At 47.7% G+C, this 20796-nt stretch overlaps 1 protein-coding gene across 1 annotated transcript in view; it reads left to right on the top strand.

The window, feature by feature from the left end:
- The window catches only part of TESMIN (testis expressed metallothionein like protein), a 1691460-nt gene that overhangs the window by 1432173 nt on the left and 238491 nt on the right, over positions 1 to 20796 (top strand). Inside the window, exon 11 of the mRNA XM_086958946.1 lies at positions 12363 to 12500. Within this exon, the coding sequence (XP_086815072.1) occupies positions 12363 to 12500 (138 nt within the window). The remainder of the gene's footprint in view (positions 1 to 12362; positions 12501 to 20796) is intronic.

Raw genomic sequence — 20796 nt, 5'->3', positions numbered from 1 at the left:
CATGGATGTCTGCGATCTTGCGGTGGAAGATGGAGGCCAAAGAGTTGCACAGGTCTTGTGATGGTGGGATATCGTTGGTGTTGGAGCTGGGGTTGGAGAGTTCCTTCACAATATTGAAGAGCTCTTCGCTGTTGTGTGCGTTGTTGTCGAGGCGGTCCTTGAAGGAGGTCTTTTTGGCGGATCTGATGAGGTGATGGTGTTGGCTCATGGTGTTCTTGTGGGCTGCTTGGTTCTCCAGTGTCTGTTCATGGCTACATTTCTTCTCCAGCTTTCGGTAGTTTTGCTTGGAGGCCTGGAGGTCCGCGGTGAAACAGCTGGCAGTCTTGTTGGTGCGTTTGTTGGAGGGATTCTGGAGTGGGGCGAGGATGTTGGCAGAGTCGTTGAGCCAGCGTCTGAGGTTGTTGGCGGCGGCATCGGGGTCGGTGGGGTCTGTGGGTGGGCTTCGGGCGAGGGCAGTGTGTAGTTGGTCTTCTGTTATTTTGCCCCAGCAGCGGTGGGGGACCTGTTGGGTGTGGTGGTCCGTGGTAGGATTCTCAAAGGTGAAGTGGACGCAGCGGTGATCGGTCCAGTGGAGTTCGGTGGTGTGGCTGAAAGAGACGAGGGAGCTTGCAGACAAGAAGGGATCAAGCGTGTGGCCGACGGAGTGGGTGGGCGTTGTCACAATCTGTTTGAGTCCGAGGTTGGCAAGGTTGTCGATCAGGATGGTGGAGTTGGTGTCGTTGTTGTTCTTGAGGGGGGAGTTGAGGTCCCTGAGGAGGATGTTGTCCGTGGATGCAAGGGCGTGCATGTTGACAAAGTCAGTGATGGAGTCGCTGAACTGTGGCGTAGGTCCGGGGGGCCTGTAGATGAGAGTTCCTCTGACGGTGGTGTTGGGGTCAGTGTTGATGTGGAAGTGCAGGTGTTCGGCGGTGTTGAGGGTGTCGTTGGAGTTGGTTGGGACCTTGAGGGTGGACTTGTGGATGATGGCGATTCCACCTCCTACTCCGTTGGTACCGTCTCTGCGGGTGACCTTGTAGCCGTCCGAGATAACTATGGCGATGTCGGGTGCCGAGATTTCGTTCATCCAGGTCTCTGTCAGGACGGCCACGTCAGGGAAGGAAGTGTCGAGCAGGTCCCAGAGTTCGACAGCGTGTTTGCGTGCAGAGCAGGTGTTCAGGAGTATGCATCTGAGGTGCTTGCGTCCTGTCCTGGTGGGTGGATGGGCGGGCCTGCTGCTGGTGAAGCTGCAGTTCCGGCAGGAGAAGGGTCCTTGGGTGGGCTTCGGGGCAGCCTGGAAGCAGGTGTGTGCTCATCCGGTGTTGAGTGCATGGATGGTGCTGGCATCGTAGCGGAGATGGGTGTTGTGGCATTTGCAGGAGCCAGGGGTCCTGGCGCTGGGCGCGGCGGTCCAGGCACGGACTGTCGTAGACGGGCTTGCCTTAGGCGCAACTTTGGTGCGCCAGTGGCACACCCGCTACGCGTGGCCCCACAGAAGGGGAGGTGGGAGCAGGTGGGAGTGGGCGAATGGGAGCGGAGGGGCGGGCCACAGGGTACGCAGTGGCGGGAAACGAGAACAGCGAGGGGTACAGAAGGAAAATGGCGAGAATGCAAGGGGATGAAAGTGAGAAAAACGAGCACAATAAAGAGCAGTTACAATCAAAATGGGAATAAAAGGACGGAAACTAGCACAATAAAGGAACAAATACAACAAAAAAAGAGTGCAGCAAAGCAACCCTATGGCCTACCATGGCCTCGAACGCAATTCTATTTCCCGCAGAATTTACATATCTGTCCAATAGCAGGACATTTACCTCCCTGTGAAAAGAAAATCCTCATTGATAACAAAACATATTTTTCTTTGGAGACATCACTTTGTATCCTTCTACCTTGTGTGTTTTCTTGCTCTTCACATTCAGCGCAGCTCCATGTCAGCGGCTCGGTTTTCGACTCGATTTGCTCTGGCCACCATGAGCACATGCTCCAGAATGAGGGTTTCTCTCAGGATTCTGCATCTGAAGGAATTGAAAATGCAACCACCTATGACTCTGAGACAAATGGCTTATTTGTCCTTGAATTCCTTGAACTTACAGTGTTTAATGAGTATTTCGAGTATTTCAACAAATTATTCCATCGTCTCACCATCTTTCTGTCTCTGCCGATTGAAGGTGTACCTTTCATAGTCAACACTTGGCATTGGATTACATTTGTTTATCAATCCCATCTTGACGTCCTGGTAATACACTGTTCACTGTGGTATCTTTGCTTGTTTTACTCCTTCTCCTGCTATGCTATTAAGATATTTGATGATCTTTTTGTCATCAGTCATTTCTAGCTCATTAAAGAAATCATTAAAGGTTTCAATCCAAGCAGTCCATCGGGCGCCAAGACTGCTTTTTGGTGGTATCAAAGGAAGATGGCGATTTTATTTAAGAAAACAGTAGCATCATACTTTGGGCTGTTTTCTGCAGCTGCTGCAAGAATTATTTGCTGTTCAGGCCACACTTGACCTTCAGCATCTGCTGGTCCTGTGTCACCGCTGCAATCATCAGCCTGCTGACTGGTGCTTGAACCGTCGTGCCTAACAGGAGGTGGTGAGGCACAGGAGGTGGTGAGGCACCATCTTCTACTTTGATGGTGGGTAGCAGTTTTGTCCCTCGCTCTTGTTCTTCACCACTCTCAACCTTCTGCATTGTACCTGTTTTTACCGCCTTTAGCGCTCCTTTGCATTACTCTATTCATTTGCACCTGGCTGTTGCCGCTTGTTGCGCTTTCTGTACCTGGAGGCCACTGCCTTTAGCATTACCATACTGTTTGACTGATGGCTCTGTGTTAAGGTGTAGTTTTGCACTTCTTATCTCAGTTGTATTAGCAATTTTCTGACCGATAATAAATGAAACGTTCCATTGGGTCTTCACTGTCTTCGAAGGTCTTGTACTGGCTGGAGTTGCTCTTTGACTCCACATATGCCAGCTATCGTTCTTCACTTCAACTGAGGTGTACACCACATGAATGAGCAGTTCGTCGGACCTCGACAGACTCTCTGGGAGAGCAATAGACTCTCCAGGTTGCGGGTTTTGCAAACCCATTCTCGTCTCCAGGTGTAGCATCCTCCTCAGCCTGGTAGCATTTAAATAAAGCACGCCACACACGGACCTCGGTATTACACGTCTTTAGTGTCTAGAGTGTAACCATTAACTGAGTCATGAATTTTGTTACCAACACCCAATCACTTATTGCACTAGACTGGGGAGTCCATTAGGGACCATAGTGGGCCCACGCGCTATAATACACAAGACATTCCCCTTTGAGTGCTGTGCTAAATGTGCTGTAACTAATTCACTGTCTCTCATTTAAAATAACACATTTTAAATTGAATTATGTTAATATAAACAATAGCATATCCAGGGATCGCACACGCACTAGCTAGGTTTGCATTAACATGTACAACACATAAATCCTGACACAGCTAACTGCAATAAACAGAAAGCATGGAAGGTGGGACTCCTTGATCCTCGGTGTGCAACAATTAAATCATAACAGGATGCCTAGCTCTTACTTAAGGTTATATGTTTATTTATAAGTTGTATTCAATTTACCATGAATCTCCTCAATTAACCCCATACACACACCACACATATTTATACCTGTGGCCCCTCAGCATCTCCACTCTTATTCATGCCCACTTCTAAAATAGCTCTTAGTCCTTAAACGTCACCTGCCTCCAGCTGTGACCCGTGCAGGTAAGAGTGCTGGGGCCAGGTGGAGGGGGATTTCGAAGGACGACGACGAGGGAAAATCAATTATTTATTTAATTTCCCCTCGTCATTGTCCATCGAAATCCCCCCTCTCCCACACCTCTGGGCCCCACCGTTCTTACATGCATGAGGGAAAATCAATTATTTATTTAATTTCCCCTCGTCATTGTCCATCGAAAACCCCCACCCAACTGAATCCAACTGCTCTTACCTGCATGGGCCGCAGCTGCCTACTTCTGTATTGATGACATTCAGCTGAAGATTTTAGGGTATTCAGAATCTCTACATGGATTAGTCACATGCCCAGGAATATTTCAGGACAAGGCAAAGAGTGGAAAAGTACTGGTGAAATATTCAGCGGCAACACCGAGAACTCTTATAGCTTGAACACTTACACTACTTGCAAAACAGAAGGGGATCATTTGTCAAAAAACCCCATCTTGAAAATTAGTAGAACAGGCATTTGGGCTATTTATTGTACATTTTGTAGCTATTGGCTTTTGTACGTGTCTTAGCAAAATTCCTGTTGTTGTTAGGAAACCATATGTAACTTGTTTATTTGATTCTTGGTACTGCATATGTTGTCGTCATTATGAAGCACTGTGAAACCTAGACCTAAGGAGATGGGAATTCAGTAGGAAAGTACAACAGTGTAATGATAAACGCGTGGGTGGACCGCGGCAGTTATGACGAGCAGTGGCGTCACTGGGGTTGGTGTCACCCGGTGCGGGTAACTCATGGTGTCACCCCCTCACAACTTACCACATGGACCATCTCTGTCGGAAATGTACGGCGCTAGGTACGGTCTTACTCCCTCTAGCTCCCTCTCTCTGTCTAGCTCCCTCTAGCTCCCTCTCTAGCTCCCTCTGTCTCCCTCTCTCTCTGTCTTACTCCCTCTAGCTCCCTCTCTCTGTCTAGCTCCCTCTCTAGCTCCCTCTCGGTCTTACTCCCTCTAGCTCCCTCTCTCTCTCTGTCTTACTCCCTCTAGCTCCCTCTCCCTCTGTCTTACTCCCTCTAGCTCCCTCTCTGTCTTGCCCCCTCTAGCTCCCTCTCTCCCCCTCTTGCTGCTTCTAGCTCCCCCTCTCTGTCTTACTCCCTCTAGCTCCTGCTCTCTCTCTCTCTTACTCCCTCTAGCTCCTTCTCTCTCTTTTACTCCCTCTAGCTCCCTCTCTCTCTGTCTTGCTCCCTCTAGCTCCCTCTCTCTGTTTTACTCCCTCTAGCTCCCTCTCTCTCTCTGTCTTGCTCCCTCTAGCTCCCTCTCTCTGTCTTACTCCCTCTAACTTCCTCTCTCTGTCTTACTCCCTCTAGCCCCCTCTCTCTTACTCCCTCTAGCTCCTTCTCTCTCTCTTACTCCCTCTAGCCCCCTCTCTCTCTGTTTTGCTCCCTCTAGCTCTCTCTCTCTGTCTTCCTCCCTCTAGCTCCCTTTCACTCTGGCTTGCTCCCTCTCTCTCTCTTACTCCCTCTCTCTGTCTAGCTCCCTCTCTCTCTGTCTTGCTCCCTCTAGCTCCCTCTGTCTTCCTCTCTGTCTTACTCCCTCTCTCTCTGTCTTACTCCCTCTACCTCCCTCTCTCTCTGGCTTACTCCCTCTAGCTCCCTCTCTCTGTCTAGCTCTCTCTAGCTCCCTCTATCTCTCTCTTACTCCCTCTAGCTCCCTCTCCCTCTGTCTTGCTCCCTCTAGCTCCCTCTCTCTCTCTATCTTAATCCCTCTAGCTCCCTCTCTCTGTCTAGCTCCCTCTCTCCCTGTCTTACTCCCTCTAGCTCTCTCTGTCTCCCTCTCTGTCTTACTCCCTCTAGCTCCCTCTCTCTCTGTCTTACTCCCTTAGCTCCCTCTCTCTCTGTCTTACTCCCTCTAGCTCCCTCTCTCTTACTCCCTCTAGCTCCCTCTCTGTCTTGCTCCCTCTAGCTACCTCTCTCTGTCTTGCTCCATCTAGCTCCCTCTCTCTCTGTCTTACTCCCTCTAGCTCCCTCTCTCTCCGTCTTAGTCCCTCTAGCTCCCTCTCTGTCTTGCTCCCTCTAGCTCCCTCTCTCTCTCTTACTCCCTCTAGCTCCCTCTCTCTCTGTCTTGCTCGCTCTAGCTCCCTCTAGCTCTCTCTCTCTGTCTTACTCCCTCTAGCTCCCTCTCACTCTGTCTTGCTCCCTCTCTCTCTCTTACTCCCTCAGTCTCCTTCTCCCTCTCTCTTGCTCCCTCTAGCTCCCTCTGTCTCACTCTCTTTCTGTCTTACTCCCTCTAGCTCCCTCTCTCTTACTCCCTCTCGCTCCCTCTGTCTTGCTCCCTCTAGCTCCCTCTCTGTTTTACTCCCTCTAGCTCCCTCTGTCTCCCTCTCTCTCTGTCTTACTCCCTCTAGCCCCCTCTCTCTCTGTCTTACTCCCTCTAGCTCACTCTCCCTCTGTCTTACTCCCTCTAGCCCCCTCTCTCTGTCTTGCTCATTCTAGCTCCATCTCTCTGTTTTACTCCCTCTAGCTCCCTGTCTCCCTCTCTCTCTCTGTCTTACTCCCTCTAGCTCCCTCTCGCTCTGTCTCACTCCCTCTAGCTCCCTCTCTCTCTGTCTTACTCCCTCTAGCTCCCTCTCTCTTACTCCCTCTAGCTCCCTCTGTCTTGCTCCCTCTAGCTACCTCTCTCTGTCTTGCTCTGTCTAGCTCCCTCTCTCTCTATCTTACTCCCTCTAGATCCCTCTCTCTCCGTCTTAGTCCCTCTAGCTCCCTCTCTCTGTCTTGCTCCCTCTAGCTCCCTCTCTCTCTCTTACTCCCTCTAGCTCCCTGTCTTCCTCTCTCTCTGTCTTACTCCCTCTAGCTCCCTCTCGCTCTGTCTCACTCCCTCTAGCTCCCTCTCTCTCTGTCTTACTCCCTCTAGCTCCCTCTCTCTTACTCCCTCTAGCTCCCTCTGTCTTGCTCCCTCTAGCTACCTCTCTCTGTCTTGCTCTGTCTAGCTCCCTCTCTCTCTGTCTTACTCCCTCTAGCTCCCTCTCTCTCCGTCTTAGTCCCTCTAGCTCCCTCTCTCTGTCTTGCTCCCTCTAGCTCCCCCTCTCTCTCTTACTCCCTCTAGCTCCCTCTCTCTCTGTCTTGCTCGCTCTAGCTCCCTCTAGCTCTCTCTCTCTCTGTCTTACTCCCTCTAGCTCCCTCTCACTCTGTCTTGCTCCCTCTCTCTCTCTTACTCCCTCAGTCTCCTTCTCCCTCCCTCTAGCTCCCTCTGTCTCCCTCTCTCTCTGTCTTACTCCCTCTAGCTCCCTTTCTCTCTGTCTTACTCCCTCTAGCTCCCTCTCCCTCTGTCTAGCTCCTTCTCTCTCTCTCTGTCTTACTCCCTCTAGCTCCCTCTTTCTGCCTCTCTCTCTGTCTTACTCCCTCTAGCTCCCTCTCTCTGTCTTACTCCCTCTAGCTCCCTCTCTCTGTCTTACTCCCTCTAGCTCCCTATTTCTGTCTTACTCCCTCTAACTTCCTCTCTCTGTCTTACTCCCTCTAGCCCCCTCTCTCTTACTCCCTCTAGCTCCTTCTCTCTCTCTTACTCCCTCTAGCCCCCTCTCTCTCTGTTTTGCTCCCTCTAGCTCTCTCTCTCTGTCTTCCTCCCTCTAGCTCCCTTTCACTCTGGCTTGCTCCCTCTCTCTCTCTTACTCCCTCTCTCTGTCTAGCTCCCTCTCTCTCTGTCTTGCTCCCTCTAGCTCCCTCTGTCTTCCTCTCTGTCTTACTCCCTCTCTCTCTGTCTTACTCCCTCTACCTCCCTCTCTCTCTGGCTTACTCCCTCTAGCTCCCTCTCTCTGTCTAGCTCTCTCTAGCTCCCTCTATCTCTCTCTTACTCCCTCTAGCTCCCTCTCCCTCTGTCTTGCTCCCTCTAGCTCCCTCTCTCTCTCTATCTTAATCCCTCTAGCTCCCTCTCTCTGTCTAGCTCCCTCTCTCCCTGTCTTACTCCCTCTAGCTCTCTCTGTCTCCCTCTCTGTCTTACTCCCTCTAGCTCCCTCTCTCTCTGTCTTACTCCCTTAGCTCCCTCTCTCTCTGTCTTACTCCCTCTAGCTCCCTCTCTCTTACTCCCTCTAGCTCCCTCTCTGTCTTGCTCCCTCTAGCTACCTCTCTCTGTCTTGCTCCATCTAGCTCCCTCTCTCTCTGTCTTACTCCCTCTAGCTCCCTCTCTCTCCGTCTTAGTCCCTCTAGCTCCCTCTCTGTCTTGCTCCCTCTAGCTCCCTCTCTCTCTCTTACTCCCTCTAGCTCCCTCTCTCTCTGTCTTGCTCGCTCTAGCTCCCTCTAGCTCTCTCTCTCTGTCTTACTCCCTCTAGCTCCCTCTCACTCTGTCTTGCTCCCTCTCTCTCTCTTACTCCCTCAGTCTCCTTCTCCCTCTCTCTTGCTCCCTCTAGCTCCCTCTGTCTCACTCTCTTTCTGTCTTACTCCCTCTAGCTCCCTCTCTCTTACTCCCTCTCGCTCCCTCTGTCTTGCTCCCTCTAGCTCCCTCTCTGTTTTACTCCCTCTAGCTCCCTCTGTCTCCCTCTCTCTCTGTCTTACTCCCTCTAGCCCCCTCTCTCTCTGTCTTACTCCCTCTAGCTCACTCTCCCTCTGTCTTACTCCCTCTAGCTCCCTCTCTCTGTCTTGCTCATTCTAGCTCCATCTCTCTGTTTTACTCCCTCTAGCTCCCTGTCTCCCTCTCTCTCTCTGTCTTACTCCCTCTAGCTCCCTCTCTCTTACTCCCTCTAGCTCCCTCTGTCTTGCTCCCTCTAGCTACCTCTCTCTGTCTTGCTCTGTCTAGCTCCCTCTCTCTCTATCTTACTCCCTCTAGATCCCTCTCTCTCCGTCTTAGTCCCTCTAGCTCCCTCTCTCTGTCTTGCTCCCTCTAGCTCCCTCTCTCTCTCTTACTCCCTCTAGCTCCCTGTCTTCCTCTCTCTCTGTCTTACTCCCTCTAGCTCCCTCTCGCTCTGTCTCACTCCCTCTAGCTCCCTCTCTCTCTGTCTTACTCCCTCTAGCTCCCTCTCTCTTACTCCCTCTAGCTCCCTCTGTCTTGCTCCCTCTAGCTACCTCTCTCTGTCTTGCTCTGTCTAGCTCCCTCTCTCTCTGTCTTACTCCCTCTAGCTCCCTCTCTCTCCGTCTTAGTCCCTCTAGCTCCCTCTCTCTGTCTTGCTCCCTCTAGCTCCCCCTCTCTCTCTTACTCCCTCTAGCTCCCTCTCTCTCTGTCTTGCTCGCTCTAGCTCCCTCTAGCTCTCTCTCTCTCTGTCTTACTCCCTCTAGCTCCCTCTCACTCTGTCTTGCTCCCTCTCTCTCTCTTACTCCCTCAGTCTCCTTCTCCCTCCCTCTAGCTCCCTCTGTCTCCCTCTCTCTCTGTCTTACTCCCTCTAGCTCCCTTTCTCTCTGTCTTACTCCCTCTAGCTCCCTCTCCCTCTGTCTAGCTCCTTCTCTCTCTCTCTGTCTTACTCCCTCTAGCTCCCTCTTTCTGCCTCTCTCTCTGTCTTACTCCCTCTAGCTCCCTCTCTCTGTCTTACTCCCTCTAGCTCCCTCTCTCTGTCTTACTCCCTCTAGCTCCCTCTTTCTCTGTCTTGCTCCCTCTAGCTCCCTCTCTCTTATTCCCTCTAGCTCCCTCTCTCTCTGTCTTGCTTCCTCCAGCTCCCTTTCTCTCTATCTTACTCCCTCTATCTCCCTCTCTCTGTCTAGCTCCCTCTCTCTCTGTCTTACTGCCTCTAGCTCCCTCTGTCTCCCTCTCTGTCTTACTCCCTCTAGCTCCCTCTCTCTCTGTCTTTCTCACTCTAGCTCTCTCTCTTTCTCTGTCTTACTCCCTCTAGCTCCATTTCTCTCTCTGCCCTCGGCATACACGGACCAAGATGGGTGTGTCTGCAGAACTTGTCTGGAGGGACCAAGAAAGGGCTCTGGTGTTAAGGAAGGAGCTGTGGAGCTTATAGATAACGCCATCCTGCACATGGGGTTGTATCATAAAAGGCCCTGCCGAGTACCTAGTCACGTGGGCACTTTGAGGGTGTTCCACTACCCGCAGGGCTAAGTGCGAGACACTGCAAAGATGCGTACACGGGCCAAGTGCAAGTGGACCCTTTGAAAGGGCTCTAATGGTCTCAGGGGCAGTGGGGTCATTGCTTAGGCAGCTTGAGGTGCGTACACTACAAAGGAGGCCCGTATCCTCACTGTCCACATACTTTCATCTGCTAAGTGCATTAAGGCAGAGTGGAGGAAACGACACACTTCAAGGTTCTACTAGTAATAGCGCCGCTTAGACCTGGCCATTACTTACTTCTATCTCTCATTCGCTCGTCTCGGAATCACGTCACTGAGCTGCAGGGGGGTCTCCAGTCTCCCACTGCTGCAATATGGATGTTTACACTGCCTGATGCGCGGGCGGCCCATGCTGAGAGTCAGTCATGGACAGGTGTGGGGCGCCGAGGTAATAATTACATTTTTAAACGCACCCTAGGCCCCGAGGCAGCAGAAGCTTGACTCTCTGCCTCTCTCCAGTTCCCCGCCACTTCTAATGACTTCCTGTGTTCTGGAGGCAACCGGAATTGAGGTCCCAACATCCAATAATCTCTCCTCGCCTCTGCTCTGTTGAGCCAAGGGCAGGAAGTCTTCAGTGATTGACAACCGCGCCGAGGGCCCGGGGTGCGCCGGGTCCGTCGCAGCAGATTGCAACATTGTAGCACCTCATGGACTCTGAGAGGAGAGACAGATTTAACTGTTAACTATCTGACGGAGCCAGCTGCTGTAGTAAGTCTACAGCGCCGGGGAGCAGCATGGTGTCACCCCCATGTGAGGGTGTCACCCGGTGCGGTCCGCACCCCCCGCACCCCCCTAGTGACGCCACTGATGACGAGCCCAGCTCGTCATGAGTACAGCTCCACTGTGACTCATGACAAGCTGGGCTCGTCATGAGCATGGAAGAGGTTGGTTTCCTATTGTAACTTTAAAGGGTGTGTAAACCTTTGGAGTATAAGAACCCACGCAGGGGCCTAACGAGGTAGTAAGTGAGACCTAGCACACCGAAGGAGACATGCATCCAGAATTCTTCTTTTTAGATCTTTTAGTGACATTTTTTTGACAAGTTTCTGCCCTGCCTGTTGTACAGGGCAGAATTAGGACTCACATTACTATGAATCATATTTTTTTTGTTGCTGGTACTTCACAACTCTCTTATACAGAATTTTTTATTTCACAAACGTAAGATCAGTGGCGGCTGGTACTTTAAGTAGGGGGCGGACGGGACACGAATGCACACATAAGCACTGACTCTCACCCATGCATCCACACATGCACACACACACACACCTTCATTCACAACAAATAACTCAAATATTCATGCATGCATGCACGCACAAAACATTAAAATCACCCTTACTTGCGCAGCTCTGCCTCCCAGGTCCGAGGAGGGTTGGCACAGTTGACGTCCCTGTCAGCCAATGAGGGGAAGCAGCAGTCCCTTCTCTTCACAGAGTGGGATGTGGGTCAGTGAGAGTTGCTGACCCCACTACATTCTGTGATGAGGTTTCAGTAATTGACACTCAGCTTTGGGCACTTTAGGGCTTTGAACTGAAGCACCCAGGTCTGAGGCAATCAGTGACGCTCCCCCTCATCACGAGGGAGAGGGCCACAAGTGCTTTTTTCAGGCTGAAGAAGTCATACCCACAAGAGCTGTGACATCTTCAGCTAGGCAAAGTTCAGCTCAGGTAGTCAGGAGCCTGCGCATTTGACGTATGTCTAGCTCTTGGCTGCCTGAACTGAAAAGAAAATCTGTTAGGTTGGCCTTTCCTCAGCGTGACAGACACTGTTTTTCTGTGCAAAATGTGATGGGGCTTGGCCGTTCTGCCCAATAGGATGTGCTGTGGCAGTGTTAGTTGTGCCAATCGTTTTATCTGCTGTGTGAAAGATGTAAAATGTGGACTTATAGGCACAGTTTTTTCCTGTTTTCCTTTGTTTTATAGCCTTCAGCATCGGCATAGTTAGTTCGAATTATGCTTGGCTTTCTCAGATTGGCTCATGCAATCTGAATGCTCTGCATGCAGGTTTTCACTTCTGCTGAAGACGGCTGGAATGCCAGAAACCGGTCCTCGGAAGCTTGTTTCCGGTCCAGGGAAGACATGGCTTGGCAGTTCGGGCTGGACTGTTCCCATGAGGCACAGGGTCCGACTGATTTGCATATAGCCATGTCTGAACTGGGGTGGCAGAGTGGGCTAAAGAACGGTGATGGATTAAACCCAGATCTTTTGACTGGGTGTGAGTGTTTGATTGATTCAGATGCTCCGTCCATCACCACCCCCTTTTGTATGGCTTTCTCAGATTGGCTCATGCAATCTGAATGCTTAGCATGCAGGTCTTCACTTCTGCTGTTTTCCTAAATGATAGAGTTGGTAGCAGGTGCACCAAGCACATAGACGCAGTGGGCCTGTGTTGGGTGCGAATAGGATAGTGGATGCTAGCAGCCTTATTATCCAAATATTGTTGTGGTGACAGATTTTAATTACCTGTGCTCCTGTTATGCACCACACATAGGCCCATAATTGTCAGGCAGGGAATTAATAGCAGTTAGTGTCCTTCCAATGTCTGTTAACTGACATATGCCTTTGTACTTCTACCTGCCTGCACGCCTGGTATCACATTACATGGTGAATGTACAGACAAAACTTTAAATTAATCGATTTTTGTTGTTATTAATTCTAGGCCTGCCTTGATAGAAATCCAGAAGCTTTCCAGCCTAAAATTGGTAAGGGGAAATTGGGAGATATTAAACCACGACATAATAAAGGCTGCAATTGCAAGCGGTCTGGCTGCCTTAAAAATTATTGTGAGTGCTATGAGGTTAGTAATGCCACTTTTAATAAAATGTTAACACATTTGACCAATATATACTAATCCATTGCAGTGCAAGCATTCTAGATTATTCATTTCTTTTGATTCCCCATAACACTCTTGTGACTCTTGCAATTCTGAAATGTATGACTTTCACATGGACGATTTTGTTTGTAAAACACTGAGATTATTGCGATATTTAGATTTTTCAAAGATGATCAAACTTTATAAAAAAAATGTTAAATTCAGAATTTATAAAAGGTTTATTTTCTGCATATCCTTAGCAGTTTGACTAGTAGCAGGTTTAACAGAAAAGACCATGTAAGTATGATAGACAGACAGATACAAGTGTCAGTTAGTTTTGGATTAGGGGCGGGTCTTTGGTGGAATAGATTTAAAAGTTGTTGTCTTTGTGGCAGTAGTGTATTTGAGGTGTACATTTTCTAATCTGCTTTTTTAACAGTATGATTTCTCATGTAAGATATTCTTACTGCACTATTAGGAGAGGGATAGCTCACTTGGAATGGAACTACAGTTACCTGTGACATGCAAGTAACAGATATATCTCTGCAGCAGATTCATGAATGCACAGATCTATTACAATTAGAAACAGGTAATGAATTTCTAATATGAGGCATTCCTACTTCATTATTAGTAGTGGAATATCTCTCTTCGAATGGAACCAAGGTTACCTGTGACTTGCAGGTAACACATAGCTCAGGAGTAAATTTACTTATGCACTGATTCATCTCATGACAGTTGAAATATTTTCTTAATCTAAGCACGCTCCTCCATTTCCAAAATTCAATGGAGACCTGCAGCAGTATTGCTTTTGATTGCAGAAAGTGACTTAGGTCACATCCCACTGCAGCTTTTCTCGGCAAACTGTGTCTCCTTGGCTAGCATATCCCCTTCAGCGATATACTGCAGAAGACCTGGTAGCCACCTCAAGACCACAACTGAGTCCTCCAACAGGATAAAGTAAGGGAAGTCCTGTGAGGTAGTATACACTCCAAACCTCCAGCTCCACAACTTATCTCCTGCTTGCAATGCCATTTCCAATTGCAGAAATCTTCTGAAACCATTTACCCTAGAACTAGAACCCTGAGTCGCTTGACCCTGCAAACAAGCCTGCTTTTCGAAGAAAGGTTAACAAGATTCTATGTCAATTCAAAGCTCCAGTCTACATTATCAGCCACTGAGTAGGAACAGCCAAGTGGGGGTCTTGAGTGAAGCTCTTCATGGAGCGCATCCTCACATCCCAAGCACTTTTCAAAATTAAGGGGAGCAGAATATTCAGGGGTGGGATAGAGGCCATCTTAGGTATTGCTGATTTTCTCAGTATTGAGATCCTCACCATAGCTTATACGTTTTTTTCTTCTTGGAGCAACATCAAAGCCACGCTCCCCAGTGCCAAATTGCTTTCACGGCAGTAAGAAGATTTCGAACACTAGCTCAATATCCTGAACTCTGGATACTTCAAGATGGTATTGTGATACATGTGTCTGTCAATCACTCCATAGTGACTGTCCATTTAGATTCCTCCAGAAGCAGTGCATGTATATTACAAACCATTTGCAGTTCCAGATCTAAATCCTTCTTTACCTCATCCACCTTTTCTAATAACAAAGAGGGAAGTGTTCCTGTGCCCCAGCAATATTATCACAAAAGTTGAACATTGGCCAGGTCTCCTAACTACCTCACTGAAGGCTTAGGGATGAGCATCCAAGGGAGGAATATCCATCTAAGAAAACACGTTCTGTACGCTGTGCTATACTCTGATAGCATGAGTGATATTTCCGTGCAATTCTATAAGGAAAAAATCCCATTAGACTTCTGTTTCTTTTAAAACATGCCATACAACACCAGATGCTAATTATTCAGGCTTGCTTTCTATCACCAATCTTTTTTAATAACACATTGAAATTTCTGTTACTTCACATTTATAAGCAACTGCAAACCCAAACTCTGGCTGCCATCCGATTCTTTGCTTCATCCCACCTCTTTATATCAAGTCCAATCATACATTATTAATTAGCAGACTCCACTAATACATAACTCTTATGTGAGGGTCATGATAAAAGTCCAGAATTGATTGAGGCCATTCTAAATCCGATAAAAAGTAAGTGTTAGAGTGGCGTTCAGATTAGAATAATTGAAAATATTGCACTGAATGCCCTATAATAGTATTTAGATGCAATTGTGTGGCAAAAACCCTACTTTTACTTGAGAGACGGTGGACTTGAAGGTTGCATTGTCCATACACTTTGCATGCGCCTCAATATAAGTCCTTTTTGAAAGTGGGGAATGTCTAAACTGCATATTCTCATTGCCACCCCTCCTAACCTGCCCACAAAAATAGCCAGAGATTGAGGGGGAATTGGAACTCTCAATTCTTCCGCAAAACATTTGAAAGGCTGCTCTACAATAACCTCAATGAAATTCTCTGTGGCAGACATGTATTGGTGCAAGGACAAGACAAGGAAGCAGCAAGGTATTATACAACCGCACTACCCGAAATTGTCACAAGCAATGTACTGTAATTTCACGTTGCCCACCTCAATGGTCAGCTGCTCATTGACAAAACATGTATTAGTGTTGGAAGCCATTGAAATCCTGAACAGCAAACATCAAATGACGTGTGGAAGTCAAGAGCAAAATATATTAGTAGAAGAACTCTGGGGTAATTTGATAGACTGTGAGTGACATCATTTGGAGATCTAGAAAGAGCTTGAGGCTGGCCTCTTAACCCTCCTGCCACTTGCAAGTTCCTCCAATCCAAGACATGCTTACCTAACCTGAAGTTTTCATCATAAGTGCAAGAAAATTTAAATTGGAAGTAAGCCAAACCCATGATTCCTCAGGTTCCTGATCACACTGAGAAGATGATTGATACATTTCTAACTTCTTTCTCAGATAGACCTATGAAGAGAAATCTAGAGAAGAAAGGCAGAACTACAGAATTGTCAAGATTACTTCAACCAGTACAATTTCCTTAGTTCTACTGCTTCAGCTGCTTCAGAAAAACAAAGCAAGAAATGGACATTATCATCCTGGTTCATGTGGCACAATGGGTCAATTTCCTGAATTTTTGCCACAAAAAAAGAGACTTCCATGCAATTAATATAGAAGAAATAATCTTTTCAATAGCCATAAAGATATATTGCTGATTTGTCTTCATTTGTACTGCTGTATTCGACCTCCGGGAAAACATCTCAAAGGGCTATCTCTACAGACACAGAAAAAGATCTCTGATCAGCGATATTGGCTTTGTCAGTGCTTTCACGTTTTAAAAGCATTTGGAATTGGCAAAGCCAATATCAGCGATCAGGCATGAGGCAGTACAGAGGTGGCTAGACAGATCGAAGAGAGGTGAAAGGAGGAACTAAGAAGTGCAGGAAAGTACTGTATGAGAATATTGAAGGCATCGCCAAGCCCACTATCTGATGCCTAGTGTACCATGGAAGAGTCAAGCACATCTCTGGGTTCATCTGCTGGGAGACCCACAGTGTGCTCATGGTCTTCCTCGAGGCGGAGGAGGTCATATACAACACAAACAACGTAGAGAGTAGGAGAGAGCACATGCATTACTTGGAGAGAGGGTCAGAGGAGAGAGATTGGTGGATGAGATGTGTGTAGGGATGGAAAGAACATGAGCGCACTCTGAGTGCACACAGAGTAAAGGGGGAAGCATGGCAGCTAAATAAGAAATGAAACATGACAAACATAGGGGCCTATTAGCAAGAAGTAGCGATGCTATCACTAAACGTGGTTAGCGACTTTTTTTTTATCGCTGGCTATCGCTGGATATTTTAACGGAGAAAACATGCTATTAGCAACGTTTTTCTCCATTGTGCTAAAATATCTAGCGAAAGCGGCGTAATGCGAGAATATCGCTGTAAATCCCGCGATATTCTCGCATTAATGCCAATGGGGGCTTACTCTGATAATCCACCCCCATTGACTATACAGGTAAGTCAAATTTTTTAGCAGGCATTAGTTTATAGCGATAATCGCGCTTAGCGCGGGCGATAGCTCTGTTAGCGACTGTTTTCCGTCGCTAACAGTTTGGGTACGCCCACTTTGTATGTCATTAGCGATAAATATCGCTGACATGCAAAGCGGGCCCTAAACCTGTAGCTATCGCCTAAAAGCTGTCGCTAACTGCTGTTAGCGACAGCTTGCTAATAGGGCGATAAGAATATTGACGCTTTAGCGGGAAAAAGTGCTGCTAATGCGGCGATATTACCCTTGCTAAATACCCCATAGTTCCGTAATGTAATCGATGGAACATTACAACTTGGCCAAACAAAAGTGAAGGTAAGGAATAAATGTTTTGAAGTCACTGTGACCCCATTACAAGATGGCCGCCATGAATTGGATTGAGTCACCTATTTCTATTTTCATGTTTCTGGCATTCCAGCTGTCTTCGGCCCAGCTTGCTTGAATCCAGTGGCAAAGTGAGCAAGGGACTCATTGTACCGCATCTTAGAAGTTGTAGCAAAAAGAGAAGGAGCGGACAACAACAAGAATTTGTTACAACAAGAACATTTCTGGATTTACAAACTAGATACATTGAAGCCATTTGGAATGAATGACCGGACTGAATACAGATGTTATTTATAGAATTTTGAAATATCTGTATGAATTTGTATACTGCTTGCTAATTCTCTTTTTTCGCCTTGATTATGTCTACACCAATGCATACCACTGTACCTTTTTTATAAATACACATATTTCATACACACCTTGGTAGGATCTATTAACACATTGCTTTGGACAATTTTGAACCATATTTGAAAATGTCTTCTCATTCTTCATTTTTCTATTTTCTGTTCTTATCACCCTCAGACAATTATTATTATCTCACTTCAATATTCAGTTGATTTATAAGCACATTAATACAGGTACAGAAAGTTCTTGTGGTATCTTTTATGTTTTAGAGATATCACATTATAATTGAGGGGCATCACTTGTTCCAAGATGGCCGCCGTAATTCAGCGTACATCGTTATCACCTCTCGGTTAATTTGAACATTATCGATATTCCCTTATACATTCTAGATCGTTGTATTTCTCTTTTGACATATATGTAGTGTGTGAACAACCCGTAGTTATTGATATTTGTAGATTTTCACTGTGACCCCATTACAAGATGGCCGCCGGGAATTGGATTGAGTCACCTATTTCTATTTTCATGTTAAGTCCTTGTTAGACTTGGCTGTCTCTAGTTGGCAGAGGTATACACTTCTGACAAATAGGGACTCACCTCCTCTAGTCAGGGCAAGGGGATCACACACTTAGATAACCCCTGCTCACCCCCTTGGTAGCTTGGCAAAGCAGACTCAGAGGCAGTGCGTTAAGCGTTTATGACCACATACAGTAATAAAGTGAATACACTACAAATGGACACGACACAGTAGTATTATAAAAATAGGGATTTTTATATAAGGCTTAGCACAAGACCAAATAACGACAAAAATATACCACAATCTTAATAAATACTCTTGGAAGGAAAAATAATAGTTCAAGTGTAGTTTCTTCTTAGCACAAAGTCTTTAGTATCAAAAGCAACTCTTCTTAGTTAAATCACAGTTCTTGGCAACAATGTAACCCACACGGGAGTCACACGACGTCGAGGCAAAGTTAATCCAAAGGTTCGGCGTGGACCGCGAGGAGCGCTACGTCGAGCCCGGGGTCGCACAGAACCCCACAACACAGTACCTTGGAAAAGTGAAGCACACGATGATCAGCGGCGTCGAGATGTCCGACGTCGTGTCTTCGGCATCGATCCGGCCTCGGAGTCGGGGCGACCTGCAGCGGCGTCGACAGATGTCAGGCAGAAGCAGCGCTCCCGAGGCGAAGCAGAATACGGCGTCGTCGTCGATGTCGATGATGATGTTGCAAGAGTGAGCAGCGCTCACGGCGTCGAGAGGGCTCGACGTCGAAGCGATCAGCAGCGGTGCAGACACGGGGTCACTTGGAGCTGGAGCCGAACTCACTACTCACTGGCGTCGCTACTGGCGTCGATCGGGCCCAGCGGCCGGCGTCGAGGAAGCGGGACACTGGAGCCGTTACTCACGATGTCGAGCTGAATTCGCCGGCATCCGTCGGCGTCGAGATGGCTGGTTTCTTTCAGAGGTGCTGGATTCTGAGGTTCCAGCAACAAGCACTTTTAGCAGATGAAGTCTTTTAGCCCTGTGACTTCAACAGGAGGCTGGCACTCTTCCAGCCCTTGGAGATTTTCTTTAGCAAAGCTTGAGAGTACACACACAGTTCCTCTCTCCTGGTTCCTTGGCAAAAATAAAGAAGCAACTGCAGGATTCCCCCCAGCAAACAGCAAACAGCACACTGGCAGAAGGGGTCGGCAAGTCCTTGGATCAGCAGGCTTCTTGTCCTTGGTTCAGGGTTCCTTGTCAGAAGTGATCTAAAAACTTGGTTCAGGGGTCCTTCTCTTATACCCCTTTTCGGCTTTGATCCCTTTGTCCATGCAGGGGAACTCCCCCTCATTCCGGGTCTGTGGTGGGTGTAGCCAGGCGGTGACAACTGGCCGATTCACGGAGCAGGGCCGGGTCCTCAGACGCCCAGCAGGAGGTGGAGCCAGTATTGTCACTGGCAGGAGCAGAGCTATCCGTCGCTCGTCAGGAGGTGGCACCAGCATTGTATTGGGCAGGGCCAGCTATCAAGAGCTACTCTTCCCCTACACTCAAGGCAAATGCACCACTCACCCCACACTGACCCACTCAGAACTCTGGAGCCACCCAGCCCCTGTCACACACACACCAAACCAGCAGAAACCAGAAATAGTTAGACAAGAAAATAGTCACTTTCTAAAAGTGCTATTTTCAAATCCAGAGTCCAAAAACCCTCCACCCAAACGGATGCGTTATCAAACCCCGAGTTCAGGGATACCAAACTCGACATTGCACCATGTTTCCCGAGCCAGCTAGGATCATACCATTAATAATCCCGGCAGCTCATTCTAACTAATGGAGAGCAGGCGACCTTACGATAGTGAAGTACGAAGATGGCGGTAGTTCACTATTAGGACATGCCAACTTCGTCAGGCTTGTCCTACCTTATACTTACAATGCACCCTGCCCTCGGGCCTACCATAGGGGTGACTAATATGAAGTTAAGGGAAGGTTTGGAGGACTGGCAAGTAGGCGTACTTGCGCAGCCCGCGTGACAGTACGAGATTGCACGTAGGTCTCGCAATGACAGACCCGTAGACATACGTTTACTAGGCCGCTCGTGTGGGTGGCACAACACGTGCTGCAAGCCCACTAGCGGCATTTGTATTTACAAGCCCTGGCACTCCGCGTGCACTAGACTAGGGACTGACAGTAAACCAAATAAGCCAAACATGGAATTCAATCAATACAGTACTTTAACATAGGGAGCACTTGCACCGCGGCACTGATTAGCAGTGACGCAGTGCCCAGAGCGATATACCAGCAAAAACATCGTAAACAGAGGAGGCAAACAGAAAAACATGGAGGTGAGACTCAAGCCAATGATGTCAGGTCTAAAAGTCCTACTTTGATGTCAGAACCAGAAGAGATAACGCGGCTTTACACGCCGCCGATACCTTCGGATTAACGGCGTTTCTTAGAGAGGATCGAAGTTTTCTTGCGTGTAAGTTGTATTCCTTCTCGTGATACGCAGTAGGGATAGACCGCTTTTTAACAACCGCCGTATATGCACCGAACGGGAGATTGAGAACGCGTTTAATCACATCATTATCGAGAATACACTGTTTTCTTCTATTTGGGGATGCACTTGGTTAATATTTTTTGTGATCACACTGTGGGCGTATCGTCTGTTCTCACCACAGCAATTGAATAGAATAGACATATGGGGACTTCACATCACTCGTGCTCTTCACCTTCACTCTGATACTACCTGAACACCTTGATCCATTGGTTGTAGATACATAGCTTTAATACACAATGATCATCATTTTTGCTTTAACCATTGAAAAGATATATTTTTCCTATGTACCCTCATGTATGATTCATTTATTTTGATTGTAGAACCTATATCCCTGATGAAGGCTTGAACAGCCGAACTGCATTGGATATGAATGTGTTTTTGGACACATAGCTGGATGCCCAATACTTTACTTTGAAAATGCAAGATATAAACATAGAAACCATGAAATTACATTGAACAAGATTGAAGAATACATAAAATCTTGGAACATTGAAAATATTGAGCTTTCTTGTTTTTTTGAATCTTACAACCCTGTATGGGGTGAAGCTGTGACTAGGGGACATCACCCAATTTGGGCCACGCAACACTTT

The sequence above is a fragment of the Lissotriton vulgaris genome, chromosome 2_1, assembly GCF_964263255.1.
Source record: "Lissotriton vulgaris chromosome 2_1, aLisVul1.2, whole genome shotgun sequence".
Classification (NCBI taxonomy): Eukaryota; Metazoa; Chordata; class Amphibia; order Caudata; family Salamandridae; genus Lissotriton; species Lissotriton vulgaris.
This window is presented reverse-complemented; position numbering and strand designations above follow the sequence as displayed.